Below are 20,808 nucleotides of genomic sequence, written 5' to 3'. Positions count from 1 at the left end.
CTTCAAACAGTACTTTATACTTTGTGTGTCTGTGTGGGAGCAAACTGTTGAAATCTTTACTTAGTATATACTAAGTTGATCTTCTGTATATAAATAAAAATGAATCTTAATGAAGAATGGGATGGGAGAGGGAGAAGGAGATGGGAAAGTTTGCAGGTGGGAGGGTGGTTATGGGGGGGGGGGCTGCTATAATCCAAAGTTATACTTTTGAAATTTATATTTATTAAATAAAAGTTTTCTAAAGAAAAAAAAAAAAAAAACAGAATGCCTGGTTTTGACTCCTAGTTCCAGCTCCTGATTCCAGTTCTATCAATATGCACCACAGAAGGCAGTGGTAATGGCTCAAGTAATTAGGTTCCTATCAACCACATGAGCGATCTGGATTGTAACCTTGGCACTTGGCTCCAGACTTGACCACTGGAATCATTGAGAATGAATGATGGAGTTATCTCTCTTTCAGTCTCTCAAATAGGTTATTTTGGTGCAAAAAATTTAAATCTATACACAATTTTTTTATAATAGACATTTTTCCCCATGACCTTTTTGAAGATCCCCCTTGATTTGTTTGGTTCCTTAAAGCAATCAGCAGTGCTGGGATAAAATGTTGGTGCTAACATTTGTTAAATGTTAACAACTGGCAACACATCTGAGGTTTGATTGTAGGCTGAGCACTTGCACTTACCTTTGCAAGCTCCACACCAAGACTTATGGATAATCACCATCAGGGGCAATCCACTTTAAAACAACAGAACAAAGACATTATAATCTAGAACTTCTACTTTTTGAAATCTACTCTAATAAAAGAACCAGTTTATGGTACAAAGATGAATGTACAAAGGTGTTCATGCAGTATGACTTTAACAGGGGAAAGATTATTAAAATAATCTAAATATTCAATAACAGATTACCATAACAAAATTATTGGTAAATTCTGACATTTCTGTAAATCTTGAAAATTTTGCCTTTAAAACTAGGAATAGATTGTGGAATAGAACATCAAATTGTAGTATTTCTAAATGTACTTCTTAACATTTTATATCATTACAGGATGATCTAAAACATTAAAGGAAAATCTTTCATTGCTATAATATTAAATAAAATGCTTAAATATAAAATTATATCTATAGTTTAGTTCTAATTATACAGAGAATAGAGCTTAAGAGAAAATGTACCAAAACATAACAGCAACTATCTGTAAATAACGAGACTGTAAGCTTTTTCCTATACTTTTGCATTCCCCAGTTTTCTCCAGATTTTCATAATCAGGAGAAAAAAGTGTGTATTTGTTTTCTCTTTAAAATAATGAGCAGCACAACCCACCTGAACCAGATTGGCTAGATGAGGTCTTAAGCTCTCAAGGCAAAGCCAATGAGGAAGACAATAGTCATTGGCTTATCACACAACCTTCCATATCACCATACACTATACAATAGCTCCTACTGCATTGACCTTACTGAACTCATAGTTCAACCATCTTCTTTCACTGGACTTTGGAGCTTCCTAAGACAATGAGCTCATAGCTATCCACTGTCTGCCATGTAAAATATTATTGATAGCAAACACTTATACAGCATTTACTACAGGCTGGCACTTTTCTAAACACACATGACTCATTTTATAAGTATCAAATGAATTATTTGGCTACTGCATCTTAGGCCTACTACAGATATGGGGCAGATTGGTGCATCTACACTGTAAGCAGCTTGTAACTGAAATAAGTTACAATATGGGAAAGTTAGGTAGGTAGTGGAATTTAGCTAACCATAATAGAATGTAAACATTTATGTGATACTGTCTATATGTTTTACAGATTATCTCATTTAAACTCTGAGTCCTATAGTATATATGTTTAATGGTCTCATAATACAAATGAGGAAAGTGAGACTCATAAGAGAATAAATATTTGACTACAGGGACCAGCGCTATAGCACAGTGGGTAAAGCTGCCGTCTGTAGTGTTGGCATCCCATTTGGGCGCTGGTTTGAGTCCCGGCTACTCCACTTCCCATCCAGCTTGCTGCTATAGCTTGGGAAATCAGTAGATATCCTTGGGCCCCAACAATGGTATGGGAGACCAGGAAGAAGCTCCTGATCGACCCAGCTCTGGTCGTTGTGGCCACTTGGGGAGTGAACCGGAGGGTGGAAGAACTCTCTCTGGTTCTCTAATAAATAATAATATCCTGGGCACAATATTTATCAATAAAGTGATTTCTATTTTAGAAAATATATATTTGGCTACATAACACCTAGTCTCTGCCACTTACTGGCTAACTCAGAAGTCTAATTCCAAAACCAATGTCCTTTCTGATCATTAGTTTAATTTAGAACAGCAATCCAGAATCCAGAGGATTAGACACAACTCAACCAATCATCAACTTAGAATAGAAATTTTTAAAGACTGGAAAATGTTTTGAGGTGTCCTAGCCCAAATCTCTACTTCACTTGCCTATCAGAAACAAAAGGTGGTCCAGATCATCAAGGCAGCCTACCTACCCCACTTTTTAACAGCAACATGCCCTTGCAAAGCATGCACATTTTAGAATGTTTTACTCCTTCTTTCTCGCTTGACAAACTCATATTCAGCCTTCTAGAACAGGGGTCAGATTTTCAAGCCAAATCCAGCCCAGTGCCTCTTGTAGGGCCCATGTGCAGTTTTTTTTTTTTTTTTTTTGACATTTTTCAATGGTTGAAAAGTAAATCTCTAAATGAATTATTCCCCTTTCAGTGTCCATAGTTCTATTAACACAGATTCCTGTTCACTTATTTGTTGTTTATAAACTAGCAGCAAAGACCCTATGGCCCAAACTGTTTACTGTTTTAAATATTTACTATTTGACTCTGCTGATCATTGTCATAAAAAGTAATGGTTCACATGTTAATTACTTTGTCAAGTCTTCCCAAAACATTTTCTAGGCAGTTAAGTAATCATTCCCCATTCTGGGGTTCCCAAAACATTGTCAGACCTTTGAACTCCAGTCCCTTTCACTTTATGATCATCTATTGGTCAGTCCTTCTCACCGATTTCTCAAGGACAAACACAGTATCTGTCTGAAAATCACAAACACTGGTAAACTAGGTACCTACCATTTATTCAATTAAGTTAAATGAATGAAGGACAAGCTTACAATACTTGCCTTGAAATACAGAATGCAGCACAACAGTTGTAGAAGTTTTCAAAATATGTTAGAGCAAGCCACCCAATGAGCACTACCAAAATAAGATTTCAGTCAAAGGCAAATAAGGCTACAATGTATCTAAATCTCACATTGGGTAAGTTACATGGAGAACACTGTTGCATGTAGTGAAAGAGATTCAGGCAAACTCTACTTTCAAAAGATTTTATTAGAATAATTTAGTTTCACTTTCACAAAATCAATGTTTCCTAAAAACAGAAACCAAGTGGATTTAACTGTGAACCCACTGCAAGGATAGAAACTAGCAAAAAGTAAGCACAGGACTTAAAAACTGTCATATGAAGGAAGCAACAGTGCTGAGGCAGAACTGTGCCATCTTCGGTTTCTGTGCACAATACTTTGGAAACACTTCTGCTCCAGGCTGCCCTCCACAGCTCAGGTGCAGGAAATCAGTGGTGTTGCGCTATCCCAAGCACAATCCAGTCTAAGCGGACACTGTCCACCTGAGCTCGTTCTCGCGTCTCTCCAGGTTCAACCTGCCTGTAAACTCAAGGGCTGGCACAGAATCAGGGACAATACAAGTAAAGTTGAGATGAAGTCACGACTTTCCCCTCTGCTCAGAGCAGGCTCTGGCTCAGATACTGAAGAAACATGTTGGCCAGCTGAGGCAGGTTCTCATTGTTTGGATGCATTTTAGTGTAGGAAATAAACTGGCGACGGAGGCGACTCAATTCTGCCATGGTCAGGGGCCGAGTAAACCGCAGATGCTCCGTGGTGCCAGGAAGCGTGAGCAAGTCCCCGGGAACGGCGCCCTTCTGCGCTTCCATCAGTCCGGCCAACACCTGGCTGGTGACCTGGTCTAACTGGTGCAGAAAGCTGCCGGAGGCGAGTGGCTGGGACTGCGTGGATTGATGGGGTGGAGGGGCTCGGTTTTCAAACAGGGCAGCTTGAATCTCCGCCAAGGGCAACGGCTCCTCCAAGCCCACCAAGGTGAACAAGGGCCGGTCCCAGCGGTTCCGAGAATCGGGAGCTTCAAACCGCAGCGTTAGGGCCTCCAGAAGTTCAGGGGGGTAAAAGGCACTGGGCGTATGCTTGGCAGATTTCTCGGGTTCCGGACTCACGAGGGCTGGACTATCTGGTGTCCCGGTTTCCTCGGGCTCCAGTTCCGTCGCCACGTCCGCCTGGGCTTTCCCATTTACTGCGGAGCTCGCCGCAGTCGGTTCCCCGAAGACATTGGTTCCCGGCGCCTGAGGTCTCCCGCCCTCCTCAGCGCGCGGCCTCCAACTCACACTGACGTTCGGGCTCCGGCTCTCCTCTGCACCCGCCACCTGAGGTCCCCCGCTGGAACGCCCGGGCTGTACGCAGTAGACGAGGCAGAGAGGGGTGCGCGCCGCCCGAGCCAGGCAGTAGAGCTCGTAGCGGAAGCCCTTGACGTAGTTCAGCGAGTCCAGGATAACTACGTCATGGCGATTCAGGCGCCGCTCCACCGAGGCCCGCAGGGCCCCGCGCAACGCTTTCTCACGGGCAGAGTCGCCGTACACTGTCGCGTCCTCCGCACCCAGCACCGATGCGTCATCCACCACGTACACCGCGCGGCCCTCGGCCGTCAGCGCCGCGCGCAGTTGTTCAGCACGCCGGCTCTTGCCGCTGCAAGGTAACCCGCAAAAAACTACAAGCGGCATTCTCTGGACCAGCGGCCATGTGCAACTCCCCGGCGACAACTTCCGGGTTGCCGGCGTCTCCGACGTAAACCGGAAGTGCAGATCTCACTTCCTGCCTTCCTTGACCCCTGCGAGACCTCTGTTTCCACGGAAACGGGAGCGCTATGCCAACAAAGCCCTGGTCCAGATGTCTCAGAAAGGAATGGCATCAGTTATTTATGCCAAAAGTTAGCGGTCTCAGGAGGATGTGATCTCTCTGCAGCCCAACAGTACGCCCATCTATGTATTTAATAAGGCCTTAATGAGCATTAAATATTGCAGAACATTTAGCACTATATTTAGCATACAGGAGGGAACTCGTAAATGCTCGTTCTCTTTTACTCCTACTCTTACACCTGGTGATCTCAGTAGATGTTTATTCAATAGCCATCTCAATCATTCAGTATCTCCACAGTTGGAGATTCATCAGAGATGAACATAAAACAGTTTCCCAACAGATCAAGGGTTCTGTGGGAACCATCAGACACAGACAGTCGGTAATAAATGCTACAATGGAAATATGTAAATTACGTTATGAAATTATAAGAGAAAAACCAACTATCCAGAGATATCACTTAAGACTTACCTAGGGGGGCCAGCGCTGTGCTGCAGCAGGTAAGGCCACTGCCGGCAGTGCCGCATCCCATATAGGGGCCTATTCAAGAATGGGCTGCGACGCCGGCACACCGACCGGGGGCGCCGGATTCTGTCCTAGTTGCCCCACTTCCAGGCCAGCTCTCTGCTGTGGCCAGGGAGTACAGTGGAGGATGGCCCAAGTGCCTGGGCCCTGCACCCCATGGGAGACCAGGAGAAGCACCTGGCTCCTGCCTTCCCATCAGCGCGGTGCGCCGGCCGTAGCGCGCTGTCCGCGGCAGCCATTGGAGGGTGAACCAACGGCAAAGGAAGACCTTTCTCTCTGTCTCTCTCTCACTGTCCACTCTGCCTGTCAAAAAAAAAAAAAAAAAAAAAAAAAAAGAATGGGCTGCTCCACTTCCCATCCAGCTCTCTGCTGTGGCCTGGGAAAGCGGTGGAGGATGGCCGAAGTCCTGGGGCCCCTGCACCCGTGTGGGAGACCTGGAAGAAGCTCCTGGCTCTTGGCTTTAGATCAACGCAGCTCAAGCCATTGAGATCAACTGGGGAGTGAGCCAGCCGATGGAAGACCTCTCTCCCTCTCTCTCTCTCTCTCTCTCTCTTTGCCTCTGCCTCTCTGTAGCTCTGCCTTTCAGATAAATAAATAAATTTTTTAAAAAAAGACTTATCTAGAAATAGTCATTTGATTCAGCGCTTGAGACTAAAAGGAATATTTCTCCTAGACAACATAAAGTGTATTTCAGATAAACAACAAAAAAAGATTTTTTGTTTGTTTCTTTTTTACTATCAGTATTTCCCAAATATTGCATGGACATATTTTAGAGTATTTGTTGTTTATCTAAAATTCAAATTTAAAAAGTGGGTGTTTGATCTAGTCATTAGCTTGCTGGTTGGAACACCACATCCCATACTGAAGTGCCTGGGGTGGAGTTCCAACTCTGTCCTTGATTCCAGCATCTGGCTGAAGCACAACCTGGGAGGCAGCAGGTGATGGCTCAAGTAGTTGGCTCCCTGCCACCCACATGGGAGAACTGAGTCAAGTTCCTGCCTTCTGGCCTCACCCTGGCCCAGTCCTAGCATTGCAGGCATCTGAGGAGTGACATGGATAGGAGCTCTCTCTGTCTCTTTCTGTCTATCTCAGATGAAAAAAGAAATTGAACGAGGCATCCTTTATTCTTATTTGCTAAATTTAGGAACTCTACTCCTGCAGAAACATAGAGGCCTAGAGTTACAAAACTACAGGATCTGCTCTAGGAACAACAAGTACTGTAGTTTGACAGAGGCAGAAGTGTGAATGTATGTGTGCAGTATGTATGTGTATCATGTAGGTGCACATACACTAGTACTGGAGTGGAGTAGATTTTTTTTTTCTCTCCCATACAGTGTAACAGAGAACATTGAATTGGCTGTGCCACTTACTAGCAGTTTAACTACTGGCAAGTTATTTAGTTTTTCTGTACTTCAACTTCCTCTTCCACAGAATCATAAACAAAGGGGCTGGTGTTGTATTGCAGCAGGTTAAGCTGCTGCTGCTTGCAACGCCAACCATATTGGAGGGTTGGTTCAAGTTTTAGCTGCTCTGCTTCTGATCCAGCTCCCTGCTAATGTGCCTAGGAAGGCAGTAGAAGATGGCCCAAGTACTTGGAACCTTGCTACCCACATGGGAGACCAGGATGGAGTTTCTGGCTCCTGGCTTCAGTCTGGCTCAGACCAGATGTTATGACCATTTTGGGGAGTGAACCAGCAGATGGGAGGTTTCTCTCTCTTCTCTGTCTCTATCCCTGTCACTCTTCCTTTCAAATAAATAAATAAATACTACATCTTTTTTAAATATAAAAACATGTATTTATTTGAAAGGCTGTATGACAGAGAGGGGGAGGGAGAGAGAGAAAGAGAAAATGAGGTACCTTCCATCACCCTGGTTCACTTCCCAAATGGGTGCAATGGCCAGGGCTGGGTCCCCAGGCTGAAGCCAGGGGCTTCACCCGGGTCTCCCATGTGGGTGGCAAACACCCAAGTCCTTAGGCCATCTTCTGCTGCTTTCCCAGGTGCAACAGTAGGGAGCTAGTTTGGAAGTGGAGCAGCTGGTCCTCAGCCGGTGCCCATATGGGAGGCTGGAGTTGCAGGCAGCAGCCTAATCTGCTTTGTTACAATGCTGGCCCCCAAAAATGTCTTCTTTGAAAAACAGTTATTTCATAGGTGTAATACCATCATAGGTTCTTGGGAGGATTAAACAAATCAATGCATGCAAAATATTTAGACCAGCACCTAGCCTTCCCTCCCCTACTCTGTTTTCCTCCCCCTTATGTACAAAGATATTTGTACATAAACCAAACGTCCTCAGGATTTGAGACTATTCGGCTTGAGTCAATAAAGCAGTAAAATGGTTCACAATGCATGTTCTGAAGCCTGAGTGCCTGTGACGGAATCTTAGCCCTACCAAGGTGTATGATCTTGGGCAAGTCACTTAACTGCTCTGTGACTTAGTTTTCTCATCTCTAAAGTGAAGGTAACAACAGTACTCACCTCAAAGAGTTGTTGTGAGAATTAAATGACTTAATTCACATAAAGAATAAGTAAGCACTTGGTAAATGTTAGCTAGCACTTTGTTGTAATTAGGCAACTATTCAGTTCTTGCTCTGCCTGGGTGTAGCCCTTTTACCTGAAATTAATGCTAAGTGGACAGCTAGAACATGCTTTTATCACCATAAGTGACTTAAAGCCATGTTTAGTACCTGGCAGCTGCTTCTCTCTTCCCGTCTTCTAGTGTCCTCCAGTGAATATGATCTCCAAAACCTGGAAGGAAAGAGTCTAATAAACACCCACAGAATGAACAAACAACACAGACCCAAGGAAGAAGTGAGTGTGGCATGTTCACAGATACCCACAGAAGGGGTCATTCTCTGTTTAGAGTCTGGTGTTCAATCCCCAGCTCCAGTACTTGCTGGGTGCATGGGACTATGGAGAGTCCCATACGTCAAGCCTCACACCTAAAAAGTGAGATGACGCCATCTAATTTACAATTTGTAAGGATATTAAACAATGACATGAAATGCTTTGTAAACTATCACAGAGTACGCCAATAATACTAAAAGAACGAAAAAGAATTTTCCAAAGAGTAAACATAAATTAGACTGTAGCATATCAAAAGTAGTTGAAGGTGATACAGATGCAATACAGAAGGTGATGCAATACAGAAAGACACGGGTCCACGACTCCACTTTCTATAGAGCATGAAGCTTTGTGAGCAAACTAAGCTCTCCAAGTCTCCAATTCTTCATCTGTAAAATCAAGACAATAAAACCGGCCTCTGAGTCTCAGTGTAAAGATTAAATGACGTAATGCATTTTAAGCAATTGCTATTATTCCCAGAGTTCAGCCAGAGTGATATTATTGTTATTTTTTAAGACTTATTTTACTTGAAAGTCGGAGTTATAGAGAGGTAAAGGCAGAGGCAGAGGCAGAAGCAGAAGCAGAGAGAGAGAGATGTCTTCCATCCGCTGGTTTACTCCCCAAATGGCCGCAATGGCTGGGGCTGGGCCAATCCAAAGCCAGCAGCCAGGAGCTTCCTCTGGGTCTCCCACACAGGTGCAGGGGTCCAAGGGCTTGGGCCATCCTCCACTGCTTTCCCACGCCATAGCAAAGAGCTGGATTGGAAATGCAGCTGCCGGGACTCGAATCGGTGTTCATATGGGATGCCGGCACTGCAGGCGGTGGCTTTACCCGCTACGCCACAGCGCTGGCCCCAAAGTAAATCTTTTTTTTTTTTTTTTTAATTTTTTTTTTTTGACAGGCAGAGTGGACAGTGAGAGAGAGAGACAGAGAGAGAAAGGTCTTCCTTTGCCGTTGGTTCACCCTCCAATGGCCGCCACTGCAGCCGGCGCACCGCGCTGATCCGATGGCAGGAGCCAGGAGCCAGGTGCTTTTCCTGGTCTCCCATGGGGTGCAGGGCCCAAGCACTTGGGCCATCCTCCACTGCACTCCCTGGCCACAGCAGAGAGCTGGCCTGGAAGAGGGGCAACCGGGACAGAATCCGGCGCCCCAACCGGGACTAGAACCCGGTGTGCCGGCGCCGCAAGGTGGAGGATTAGCCGGCTTTTTTTTTTTTTTTAAGATTTTTTAATTTTATTTGAAAGTCGGAGTTACATAGAGAAAGGAGGAGAGGCAGAGAGAGAGGTCTTCCATCTGATGGTTTACTCCCCAATTGGCCACAACAGCTGGAGCTGTGCCAACCTGAAGCCAGGAGCTTCTTTCGGGTTTCCCATGTGGGTTCAGGGGCCCAAGGACTTGAGCTATCTTCTACTGCTTTCCGCAGAGAGCTGGGTCGGAAGTAGAGCAGCCAGGTCTCGAACCGGCGCCCATATGGGATGCCTGCACTGCAGGCGGCGGCTTTACCTGCTATGCCACAGCATTAGCCCCAAAAGTATTTAAAAAAAAAAAAAAACTTTTATTTAACCTCCCAATGCTTTAGTTTTCTCGTCATTAAAATGGCCATAGTAATAACTATCTCATAAAACTATTACTGAATATTAAATAATAAATATATGTGAAAAAACTAAGCACAGTGCTTAGCACATTGTAAAGGATAAGTGGTAATTTTTATTCTTCAATCATAACAAATCATTAGTAGTAATTTATTCTTTACAGTTGAGACTTCTGAGGCTCAGAGAAGTTACATAACCGGTACCAGGTAATAGAGCTGCTCAATGGCACACTGAGACTGAAGCTCTGATCTTGTGCTATTCTGCTTCTAAAACTTTCCTTCCCAGACATACATTCAAATCCAGTTTCATTAGTGCCCTCACAGGGGAATGAAAGCTCACCCACATTGGCATACTGAGGCAGGATTCAAAAAACCATCATTACTTATTCCCAACAACATGGACTGCTGGCAAACAGAATGTGTCACTCATGCAGTGAATGACTGAGAGTGAACTCAGGAGGATGCCCAAGAGAACTGACAGGTGTCTAACATGACTGCCATCACTCTACTCACTAATACCTGAACAGGCAACTGAATCCTGCTTTGGTGGGAAGCCTGACTAAACAGTCTGAATGGCTATCCACCACCAAAATAATGAAATCCTAGATAAAACGGACTTTTGAAACATACTCACTGGGCTCACAGTAATAACAGAAATATTTCCACAAACACAAAATAGGCTAAAACCAGATGAGGAAAAATGAGCAACAAGCAAAAGTAAGGAGGCCCTGAAAGCAAACGTTCAGAACAACATGGGGAAATGCACATGAACCTGAAACTCCCGTGATCACCTAACCCTGAAAAGAGACTGGAGTGATTACAGGTCAGCAGTGCCCTCAGTCTCCACTGAAGCACACGCCAAACCTCTCCTGAGCAAAGTGGTCTGCACTTCAGCCTCCAGGAGAGCCAGAAGATCCATAATCATAGAACACCAAAAATGCAAGAAAACCAGTCACCACATAAGAACAGAAGTACCAAATAGATTTAGATCCTGCTGAGAACATCAGCTATTCAAATTATTCGCCACAGGATAAAAAAAATGATGGAATATCACAAAAATAGGCATGTGACCCACAAAACAGACAGACAAATCTGGGAAGGCACCAAGTAGAACTTCTAAAAATTAAAAATGTAGGCCGGCGCTGCGGCTCAATAGGCTAATCCTCCACCTAGCGGCGCCAGCACACAGTTCTAGTCCTGGTCGGGGCGCCGGATTCTGTCCCGGTTGCCCCTCTTCCAGGTCAGCTCTCTGCTGTGGCCAGGGAAGGCAGTGGAGGATGGCCCAAGTGCTTGGGTCCTGCACCCCATGGGAGACCAAGAAGCACCTGGCTCCTGCCTTAGGATCAGCCCGGTGCACCGGCCGCAGAATGCCAGCCGCGGCCATTGGAGGGTAAACCAACGGCAAAAGGAAGACCTTTCTCTTTGTCTTGTCTCTCTCTCTCACTATCCACTCTGCCTGTGTAAAAAAAAAAAAAAAAAAAAAAAGGTAGGCTCATGTTATAGCCTGAACTGTGCCCCTCATTCCCTCACATTATTTATTTATTTATTTAGACAGGCAGAGTTAGACAGTGAGAGAGAGAGAAACAGAGAGAAAGCTCTTCCTTCTGTTGGTTCACCCCCCAGATGGCTGCTACTGCCGGCATACTGCACCCATCCGAAGCCGGGAGCCAGGTGCTTCCTTCTGGTCTCCCATGCGGGTGTAGGGCCTGAGCACTTGGGCCATCCCCCACTGCCCTCCCGGGCCACAGCAGAGAGCTGGACTGGAAGAGAAGCAATTGCGACAGAACCAGTGCCCCAACTGGGACTAGAACCCAGGGTGCCGGCGCCACAGGTGGAGGATTAGCCTAGTGAGCCACAGCGCCTGCTGATTCCCTCACATTTGTACGCTGAAGTCTTAACACTCTGTATGTCAGAAGGTGACTGTATTTGGTTCACTCCCCAAATGGCCACAACGGCCAGAAATAGGCCGATCCAAAGCCAGGAGCCAGGAGCTTCTTCCAGATCTCCCATGTGGGTGTAGGGGCCCAGGCACTTGGGCCATCTTCTACTGTTTTCCCAGGCCACAGCAGAGAGCTGGATTGGAAGAGAAGCAGCCCACATGGCATTGCAGGTGGAGGATTAACCTACTACACTACAACACTGGACTAAAGATAGGGGTCTTTAAAGAAGTAAATAAGGGCCTGGTACTGTGGCATAGTGGGTAAAGCCACCGGCTGCAGTGCCAGCATCCCATATGGGCACTGGTTCATGTCCCGGCTGCTCCCACTTCTGATCCAGCTCTCTGCCATGGCCTGGATAAGCAGTGGAAGATGACCCAAGTCCTTGGGTCCCTGCACCCACATGGGAGACCCAGAAGAAGTTCCAGGTTCCTGGCTCGGCTCCTGCCTTTGAGGCTACTTGAGAGTGAACCAGCAGGTGGAAGATACCTCTCTCTCTCTCTCTCTCTCTCTCTCTCTCTCTCTGCCTCTCTGTAACTTTGCCTTTCAAATAAATAAATGTCTTAAAAGAAAAAAAAAAAGAGGCAAATAAGCTAAAATTCATACCGCAGGTGTCCTAGACCCTAAAAGATTAGGTCACAGCTGTTCAAAGAGGGAAGACCTCAGGAAGACACAGAGAAAAGCTGGCTATTTAAAAAAGAAAGCAACACTTGCTGACATCTTGATCTTGGACTTCTGGCCTCCAGAACTGTGAGAAAACAAATTTCCATTCCTTAAGGTACTCAGTCTGTGCTCTTTGTTATGGTGGCCTCAGCAAACAAATACATTTGTAATTACACATTTGTCAAAAACTACAATGTAGGACACTGAGAGTGAACCCTAATGTAAGCTGGGGCTTTAGTTAGTAATAATGTATCAACACTGGCTCATCATTTTCAACACATGGACCACATTAATGTGAGATTAGCACAAAGTCTAAGTGACTGTCCCAAGGTCACCCAGATGGTTACTGTCAGAGCTGAAATCCAACCCTAGCAATCAGAGTCCAGACTCCTAGATTTTAAGCCCTGCAGAATGCCGTCTATGTTTCTGAGCAGAAGGAGACCAGGCTACAGTGAAAAGAGGGAGTGGACAGTGCACAGCCTTGTGGTCACTACAAAGATTACCGGCTCTCCCTGAGCTATTGGGGGTTTTGAGTAGTTGTAACATGATGTGATTTGCATTTCAACAGGATTGTTCTGTGCTGGAAACAGAATGTAGGAGGTGTCAGGGGCTGACCTATGTCCCCTTAAAAAAGATACATTGACAGGGCTGACACTGTGGAGTAGTGGGTAAAGCCGCTGTCTAGAGTGCCGGTATCCCATGTGGGCGCCGGTTTGAGTCCCGGCTGCTCCACTTCCCATCCAGCTCTCTGCTATGGTCTGAAAGAGCAGTGGAAGATAGCCCAAGTCCTTGGGCCCCTGCACCCGTGTGGGAGACCCAAAAGAAGCTCCTGGCTCCTGATCGGCACAGCTCCGGCTGTTGCGGCCTGTTGGAGAGTGAACCATCAACTGGGGAACGAACCATCGAATGGAAGACCTCTCTCTCTCTCTCTCTCTCTCTCTCTGTGTAACCCTCTCCTTCTCTGTGTAACTCTTTCAAATAAATAAATAAATCTAAAAAAAAAAAAAAAGATATGTTGGCATCTCAACACTTAGCACTTCAGAATGTAACCTTATTTGGAGACAAGGTCTTTACAGAGGTAGTCAAATTAGTCTGAGGTTTTCAGAGGGGGTCTGAACCCACCATGACTGCTGTCCTTATAAAGAGGTGACATGTGGACACACACCTACAGGCTAAGAAGAGAGGCCTGGAATAGACCCTGCCCTCACAACCCTCAGAGGGAATAGTCTCTTCGGCACCTTTTGGACTTTCGTCTCTGGTTCTACTGGGGGACTATTTCATACATCTGCTTCTCTCTTCAGACCTCTAGTATCTCTTCCACAATCTCTTCAACCTCCAGGACTGTGATACGATACATTTCTGTTGCCTGAGCCACTCATTTTTTTGCCACTTTGTTAGTGCAGCCTTAGGAGCTGATATAGAGGAATAAGGCAGGAGCAAAGAGACTGGTAGAGAGGCCACTTCAATGGTCTAGGCAAGCGAGGATGGTGACTGGATGAGCTAAGGTGGTAGAGGGAGTCAGATCCAACTGGCTTCTGGATATAGTTGGAAAGCAAAGTTAATGAGATTTTGCTGTGAACTAGGGTGTGAAAGCAGAGAAAAGTCAAGGTTTAACTCCAAGGTGTCTGGCCTGGGCACAATTACAGCAAGATCAAGACAGTCCAAGAAGACAAACCGAGTACATACAACTTTTCAAAGCCTTGTACCAGAAGCTAAAGAGAACTGTGAATCAGCTAACAGTTTGAATTCAGTTTGGAGGGAAGCATATGATGTTGAAAGCTGATGGAAAGGATACAGTAAAGATAAGAAAATGAATGTTATAAAGGAAAGAAGGGTGAGTTGCTGGTAAAATGTCATTGAATGGAGGGAGATAAGATGGGATTTAGTACCCAAGTAGAGGGATCAAGATTTACCAGGACTATGATTGGCGTATCAAGTAACAGGGGAGGGAGCATATATGGACGCTGGTGGGTAAATGTAATGATAAGAGTTTTTGAAAAGCCTCTTCTGATTCTTTCTGTCTTGTGTTAAGCAGGAATTATGGTCGCCACCTGAGAGCAAGGATTGTGGAAGAGATATTAGAAGTCTGCAGAGAGGGGAGGATGTATGAAACAGTCCCCCAGGAGAACCAGAGAAAACTAAAAGGATTGCTAAAGGGCAAATTCCAGGTAGGAAATGGTCCCAGAAAAAAGACTAGAAACAAGGAGTCGTGAGCAAATACTCGAAGAAGCATATACCTAAATCCAAATATTGTGTGCATGAAAATTGGGTTAATCCCAATTCGTAGAATTTTTAAATATAACAAATAAAATACTTCATAAAATGCTTAAAGTAATGAGGGGGTGACTGAAGTGAAATATTCTAGGGCCTTCTTATTGTCGGGAGGTTAAGATGTTAGATTTTTGTTAAGCGTGCACATAAAATATCAACAGGAAGCACTGAAAGAGAAGAACTAGAGTATCAACTTCCAAACCACTTAAGGAGATATAGGAATAAGCAAATAATAAACTCCTAAAAGAAAGGGGGGGGGAGAGAAAAAACAGTAAAAGAGATGGAAATTAGATAAAAGAAAAGAGCAGCTCTGTGAATAATTACACCAAATATAAGTGAACTAAATTTTTCAATTAAAGTTAAAAGTTGAAATGGTCAGATTTTATGGAAAGGCTAGCCCTGTGATATTTATAAGAACACACTTAAAACAGGACTGCTAAAAGTAAATTAAAATTCTTTTGTTTTTCTCTTCAAAAATAACTAAAAGGGTACAGTGTTTACCTGATTACTAAAATCACCCACTTCCTGGAACTACCACATTCACACCCATGCCAAGACAGAACATCTGAAGACGGTCCAGTTTCCCGAAGTGTCACCTGCACAGCCAATTTATGCCAGTTATCTGCAAAGTAAGCTAAAGTCTCCCACACCAGAAATTCTTCCCCTTAAACACTAAAGAAAAGTAGTAATTTCTAAATACAGCATTTATACCAGAATTTCCAATTCTTTCATCCTACAACTGTTTTAACCAATGTAAACTAAGAAAAGTATTATTCAGCTCCTCCTAGCTAATGAAACCAAAATAACAAAAGGTCCAGTGTCAGAGCTGGCAGCTAAGCCTCTAACAGGGGACACCGTACCTAAGAGGTAGAATAACAACGACTAAATAACGTCTGCCTGCAGCAAACACAGCAGCTTTGGAGCCCTACTTCAGCCACTCACAGTTTTCACAAATGCAAAATATTGGGACTGGCACTGTGGGAAGCAGGTTAAGCCACTGCCTGGGGCACCAGCATCCCCTAAGGGCACAGGTTTGTGTTCCAGCTGATCCACTTCCCATCCAGCTCCCTGCTAATGCACCTGAGAAAGCAGCAGAAGATGGCCCAAGTCACTGGGCTCCTGCCACCCACATGGGACACCAGGATGAAGCCATTTAGGGAGGGAACCAGTGGATTGAAGGTATCGCTCTCTCTCTCTCTCCCCATCTTTCTCTCTGTAATTCTGCCTTTCATATAGATAAATAAATATGCTTTAAAAAATAAACAAATGTGGCCAGTGCTGCGACTCAATAGGCTAATCCTCTGCCTGCGGCGCCAGCACACTGGGTTCTAGTCCTGGTCGGGGCGCCGGATTCTGTCCTGGTTGCTCCTCTTCCAGGCCAGCTCTCTGCTGTGGCCAGGGAGTGCAGTGGAGGATGGCCCAGGTGCTTGGGCCCTGCACCCACATGGGAGACCAGGAGAAGCACCTGGCTCCTGGCTACAGATCAGCACAGTGCGCCGGCCACAGTACGCCAGCCGCAGCGCACCGGCCACGGTGGCCAGTGAGGGGTGAACCAACAGAAAAAGGAAGACCTTTCTCTCTGTCTCTCTCTCACTGTCCACTCTGCCTGTCAAAAAATTAAAAAAAAAAAAAAGTAAAATATTGCTAATGAAATATTCTATAGGGGTGTTGTGAATGTAACTAGGACACCACACAGCCGGTAGATGCCACATACATGTTAGTGCCAAATTTTCATTCCAGAGATTTCACAAAACCAGCCAATTCTGTTTCAGGCAGAGAGAGCATCTGAACCATGCCACTGACAACTTTGTAATTTCCCCTTTAAACTCTTCAGAAAAGTTTTTACACTGAGAAGCTGGAGTGGTGGACTGGTAAAGGCCATTGGCTCTGGGATTTGTACTCTGGCTAGTCATGTGCAAGCTCTGTGACTCCAGTGCCTCGTTTTAGGTCCTTCATCTGTGAAATGGGGATCATGATCAACATATCCTCTATCCCACGTTATCATGAAGATTAAACTAGCTGATGGACTGGCATTGTGTGGCAGCAGGTTAAGCTGCAGCTTGCAACATTACACCCAATATCAGAGGGCCGGTTTGATTCCTGGCTGCCCGACTTCCCATCTAGTTCCCTGCCAATGCACGTAGAAAAGCAGCAGCGGAGGGCCCAAGTGCCTGGGCCCCTGCTATGCACACAGAAGACCCAGATGGCATTACTGATTCCTGGCTTTAGCCTGGCCCAGCCCCGGCCACTGCAGCCATTTGGGGAGTGAACCAGCAGATGGAAGATCTCTCTTTCTGTCTCACTTGCTCTTGGTTGTTCTGCCTTTCAGAGATAAAATAAATCTTAAAAAAAAAAAAAAAAAACAAAAAAAAAACAAAAACAGTTGATACAAGGAAAATGCACAGAACAGTGCTCAGAAGACAGTAAATATATGGCAAATGTTAGTCATTACACTTGTCCCCATACGTGGTATTTTTGACTTATTGAAAGCAATGAAATTATTTTATAAACTGTACAAAGTTAGAGCTTGCAGGACTGTTAGAAAATATTTCTAGTCCAACCCTCTCATTTAACAAAAGGCTACAAGGCAGGTGTTGTGGCGCAGTGGGTAAAGCTCCTACTTGGGAAACTGTCATCCCAGTCCCGAGTGTTTAGGATCAAGTCCCACCTCTGCTTCCAGTCCAGCTTCCTGCTGATATGCCTGGGGAAGGCAGTGGATGAGAGTCTGCTTTTGGGTTCCCGCCACCTGAGTGGAAGAACCAGACAGATAGTTCCTGACTCCTGGCTTCAGCTTGACCCAGCTCTAGCTGTTGTAGGCATCTGGGGAGTGAACCAGTGGATGGAATCTATTTCTGTCTCTCCCTCGCTATGTGTGTTACTTTGCCTTTCAAAACAAGAGTAAAACCTGAGGACTGGCACTGTGGTGTAGCCGGTAAAGCTGCCGCCTGCAGTGCCGGCATCCCATATGGACACTGGTTCGAGTCCTGGCTGCTCCACTTCTGATCCAGCTCTCTGCTGTGGCCTGGGAAAGCAGTACAAGAAGGCCCGAGTCCTTGGGACCCTGCACCCGTGTGGGAGACCCAGAAGAAGCTCCTGGCTCCTGGCTTCTGATCAGCGCAGCTCCGGCTGTTGCAGCCAATTGGGGACTGAACCAGTGGATGGAAGACCTCTCTCTCTGCCTCTCCTCTCTATGTGTAACTCTTGACTTTCGAATAAATAAATATATTTTTAAAAAAGAGTAAAACCTGGATCTCTTACTTCCTACCCCCATTCCTGCTTTACATCATGCTTTCCCTTCTTAACCAAAAAAAAAAAAAAAAAAAAAGTGTATGGAGTAGGGGAAGTCATTCAGTCTCTCGGCAAATCACCAGGCTATCTTCTGCAAAGAGCCAGAGCTACTTAAACATCTGGGAAGAAGTACCATTCATCAAGATTTTTGGACAGCACTTTTTTTTGGGAAATGGGGTGGGTGGGGTATAATCTATTTTCCTAAGAATCCATATTGAAGAGATACATAAAACAAAAGTTGAAATATTAATTCCTTTTAGTAATAACTATTCTTCCACGGAAAAGAAATACCAGTTAACATTTACTAAACACTTTTCAAGTGTGTGGCACAATATGAAGTGCCTTTTGTTTTTTCATTGAATCTTCGTAACTCCCTAAGCCAGGCTGCCCTTCTAAGTGCTCCTGCAGTTACCTGTATATCTCTGCTTAAATTACCTATCCTGCAGTCACACAATTGTCTGCTTACTTGTCCTGGTATCTTGCCTGCCTGTAAGCTGAAAAAGGACAGGGACCACAATGATAATGTTTACCACTCATTTGTCCTTCGAACAATTATGCCTGAGCATGAACATGACAGAAACGGCCCTGGCTCATTCTGGCAGACCACATCTTCCAAAGCTGGTTGCAACAGTATCTCCCATCCCACAAGCTCTTCTTACAACCAGACCTCAACATATCTCCCAATGAGGATGCAAGTGGGGATGTCAGTACCCCTCCTCCTTGAATCTGCCCCTACAGAGTATGGTAAAAGTGATGCTTTGGGACTTGCCAGGCCAGATGATAAAAACAGCATTCATTTCTGCCTTGTTCTCTTGTGGCACTCACTCCTGGAATGCAGCTGCCATCCTGTGAGGAAGCCTACACTTGCCCGTGCTGAAAGATCACACAAAGAGGTAACCAGCTGAGCTAGGATCACAGATGTCACCCAACAGCAATAAGCCTTCCCCAGTGTGCCTCCTTCAAATTCCTATTCACAGGCTCACAAGACACTCGCGTTTCTTTTTGCCATTAAATTTTGAGGTGATTTATTATGCAACAATAGTAACTAGAATAATTACACAGAACTTGGAATAGATACAGCACACATGCCTTCAGATACTGCCTACACCTAGCACGGTAACTGAGTAAATTATTTGTTGAAGATCTGAGGTAGTTATTATTACGTCGTTTTGCAGATGAGGCACAGAAGCTTTGAGGGGTTAAGCAATGTGCCCAAGGCCACTCAGCTGGGCAGTGGTAGAACAAGTTAAAACTCAGATCTAAACCCACATTCTTAATACTATACTCTTCTATCTCCTCAATATTACAACTGTTTTCAAAATAGTTTTATAATGGGATCATCAGTATTTAAAACACCGGCCCAGAGGCCAGTGCTGTGGCATAGTGGACTAAACGTCCACATCGGCATCCCATAAGGTTCTGGTTCAAGTCCCAGCTGCTCCTCTTCCAGCTTGCTGCTTATGGCCTGGGAAAGCAGTGGAAGATGGCCCAAGTGTCTGGGCCCCTGCACCCACGTGGGAGACCTGGAAGAAGCTCCTGGCTCCTGCCTATGGATCGGCGCAGTTCTGCCTGTTGCAGCCATTTAGGAAGTGAATCAGTGGACAGAAGACTTCTATCTCTACCTCCCTCTCTCTCTCTGTAACTCTGCCTCCCAAATAAATACATAAATCTTAAAAAAAAAAAAAAAAAAAAAAAAAAGACAAAACCAGACACCGGCCTAGTGGGACTCGGTGTAGTTTCACCACTGAGATTGAAATGCACACATTATCTACTCAGCAAAGTTTTCCCTGATCCTCCTAACTCAGATAATGCCAGTTCCCTCATCCTCCCCAGGTTTTCCACTTGCTACTCTGTAACAGTTTCATTTTCTTCAGAACTGTCTTGCCTATTACTTTGTTCATGAGCCCACTTTATTCTGTCTTGCTTGAGTATGAGCCCTCAGGAGCAGTAACTTGTCTGTCCTGTTCACTGCTATATCTCCAGCCACTAGGGCAGTTTCTGAACTATGGCAGGAGATCAAACACTATTTACTGAATGAAAGAGTGACAGCTTTCAGGTGTACTGAACTCCCAATCTCATTACCCACCAATAAATGCATACATAGGATAACAGAAGAAAAAAACAACTGCAGAATCATTCAATACAGTAAGGTCAGTACAAAAAAAAAAAAAATGGAAGGGTGTTTGGGATTTATGCCACAGCCTACCCATTTAGAAAAGCATAAACCCTGCGCTTACACAGTCAATCCACTTTCAACTACGGAAGAGCTAAAGAGAAAAGCATTCAAGATTAGAATGATGAAGGTCATGGCATGGAGGGAGGGAGGGTCACACCTCCTAATTTCTATTCATAACTACTAATGCATCACTTCCGCACCCCCCCCCCCAAATTTTCAGTTTCTTATGACACACTGGCTGAATCACGCGAAAGAAAAGTGTGGTCAACCCTCTAACAACAAACCTTCCACCCTTCACCTGTTCCTTTCTTATATACCAGACGCATCTCACTGGGGTGCAGGTGCTGTCTCTCCAGGGTGAGCAGGAGGGGGTAACCCAGCTCTTCCGGGGAGAGAAGAAGCCAATCTCCAGATTCAAGGCAGTGGAGTCCGCATATACAGGTCCGAAATGGCTCCATTTCTCTAAAGAGGGAAGGTGGCCATTCCTGAGGACCTAAAAAGTGCTAAGCACCAGGCCTGGTTCTTTTACTTTTCCTAATTTAAAGGCTCTTCCTCCCTCCAATCCA

General features: G+C 45.0%; 2 protein-coding genes and 1 long non-coding RNA gene across 3 annotated transcripts in view; 1 reads left to right on the top strand and 2 right to left on the bottom strand.

Moving 5' to 3' along the window:
• LOC138850651 (uncharacterized) overlaps positions 1 to 14,675 on the top strand; it is a 111,985-nt gene extending 97,310 nt beyond the window's left edge. Inside the window, exon 3 of the long non-coding RNA XR_011390707.1 lies at positions 14,543 to 14,675. This is a non-coding gene — a long non-coding RNA (uncharacterized lncRNA). The remainder of the gene's footprint in view (positions 1 to 14,542) is intronic.
• TXNDC12 (thioredoxin domain containing 12) overlaps positions 1 to 20,808 on the bottom strand; it is a 30,328-nt gene that overhangs the window by 9,055 nt on the left and 465 nt on the right. The window contains exons 2-3 of the mRNA XM_008265256.4: positions 8,160 to 8,220; positions 683 to 735 (exon numbers count right to left, since the gene is read on the bottom strand). Coding sequence (XP_008263478.3) covers positions 683 to 735; positions 8,160 to 8,220 — 114 coding nt within the window. The remainder of the gene's footprint in view (positions 1 to 682; positions 736 to 8,159; positions 8,221 to 20,808) is intronic.
• On the bottom strand, positions 3,324 to 5,804 carry KTI12 (KTI12 chromatin associated homolog). Its single transcript, XM_051857798.2, has one exon. It carries the CDS (start codon positions 4,813 to 4,815, stop codon positions 3,751 to 3,753), a length of 1,065 nt encoding a protein of 354 aa, XP_051713758.2. The 5' UTR covers positions 4,816 to 5,804; the 3' UTR covers positions 3,324 to 3,750.

The sequence above is a fragment of the Oryctolagus cuniculus genome, chromosome 7, assembly GCF_964237555.1.
Source record: "Oryctolagus cuniculus chromosome 7, mOryCun1.1, whole genome shotgun sequence".
Classification (NCBI taxonomy): Eukaryota; Metazoa; Chordata; class Mammalia; order Lagomorpha; family Leporidae; genus Oryctolagus; species Oryctolagus cuniculus.
Note: the sequence above shows the minus strand (reverse complement) of the source record. Positions and strands in the feature narration are given on the sequence as shown.

Excerpts from the sequence above, each read along its gene's own strand:
- KTI12 (XM_051857798.2), bottom strand. The coding sequence starts at position 4,815 with ATGCCGCTTGTAGTTTTTTGCGGGTTACCTTGCAGCGGCAAGAGCCGG.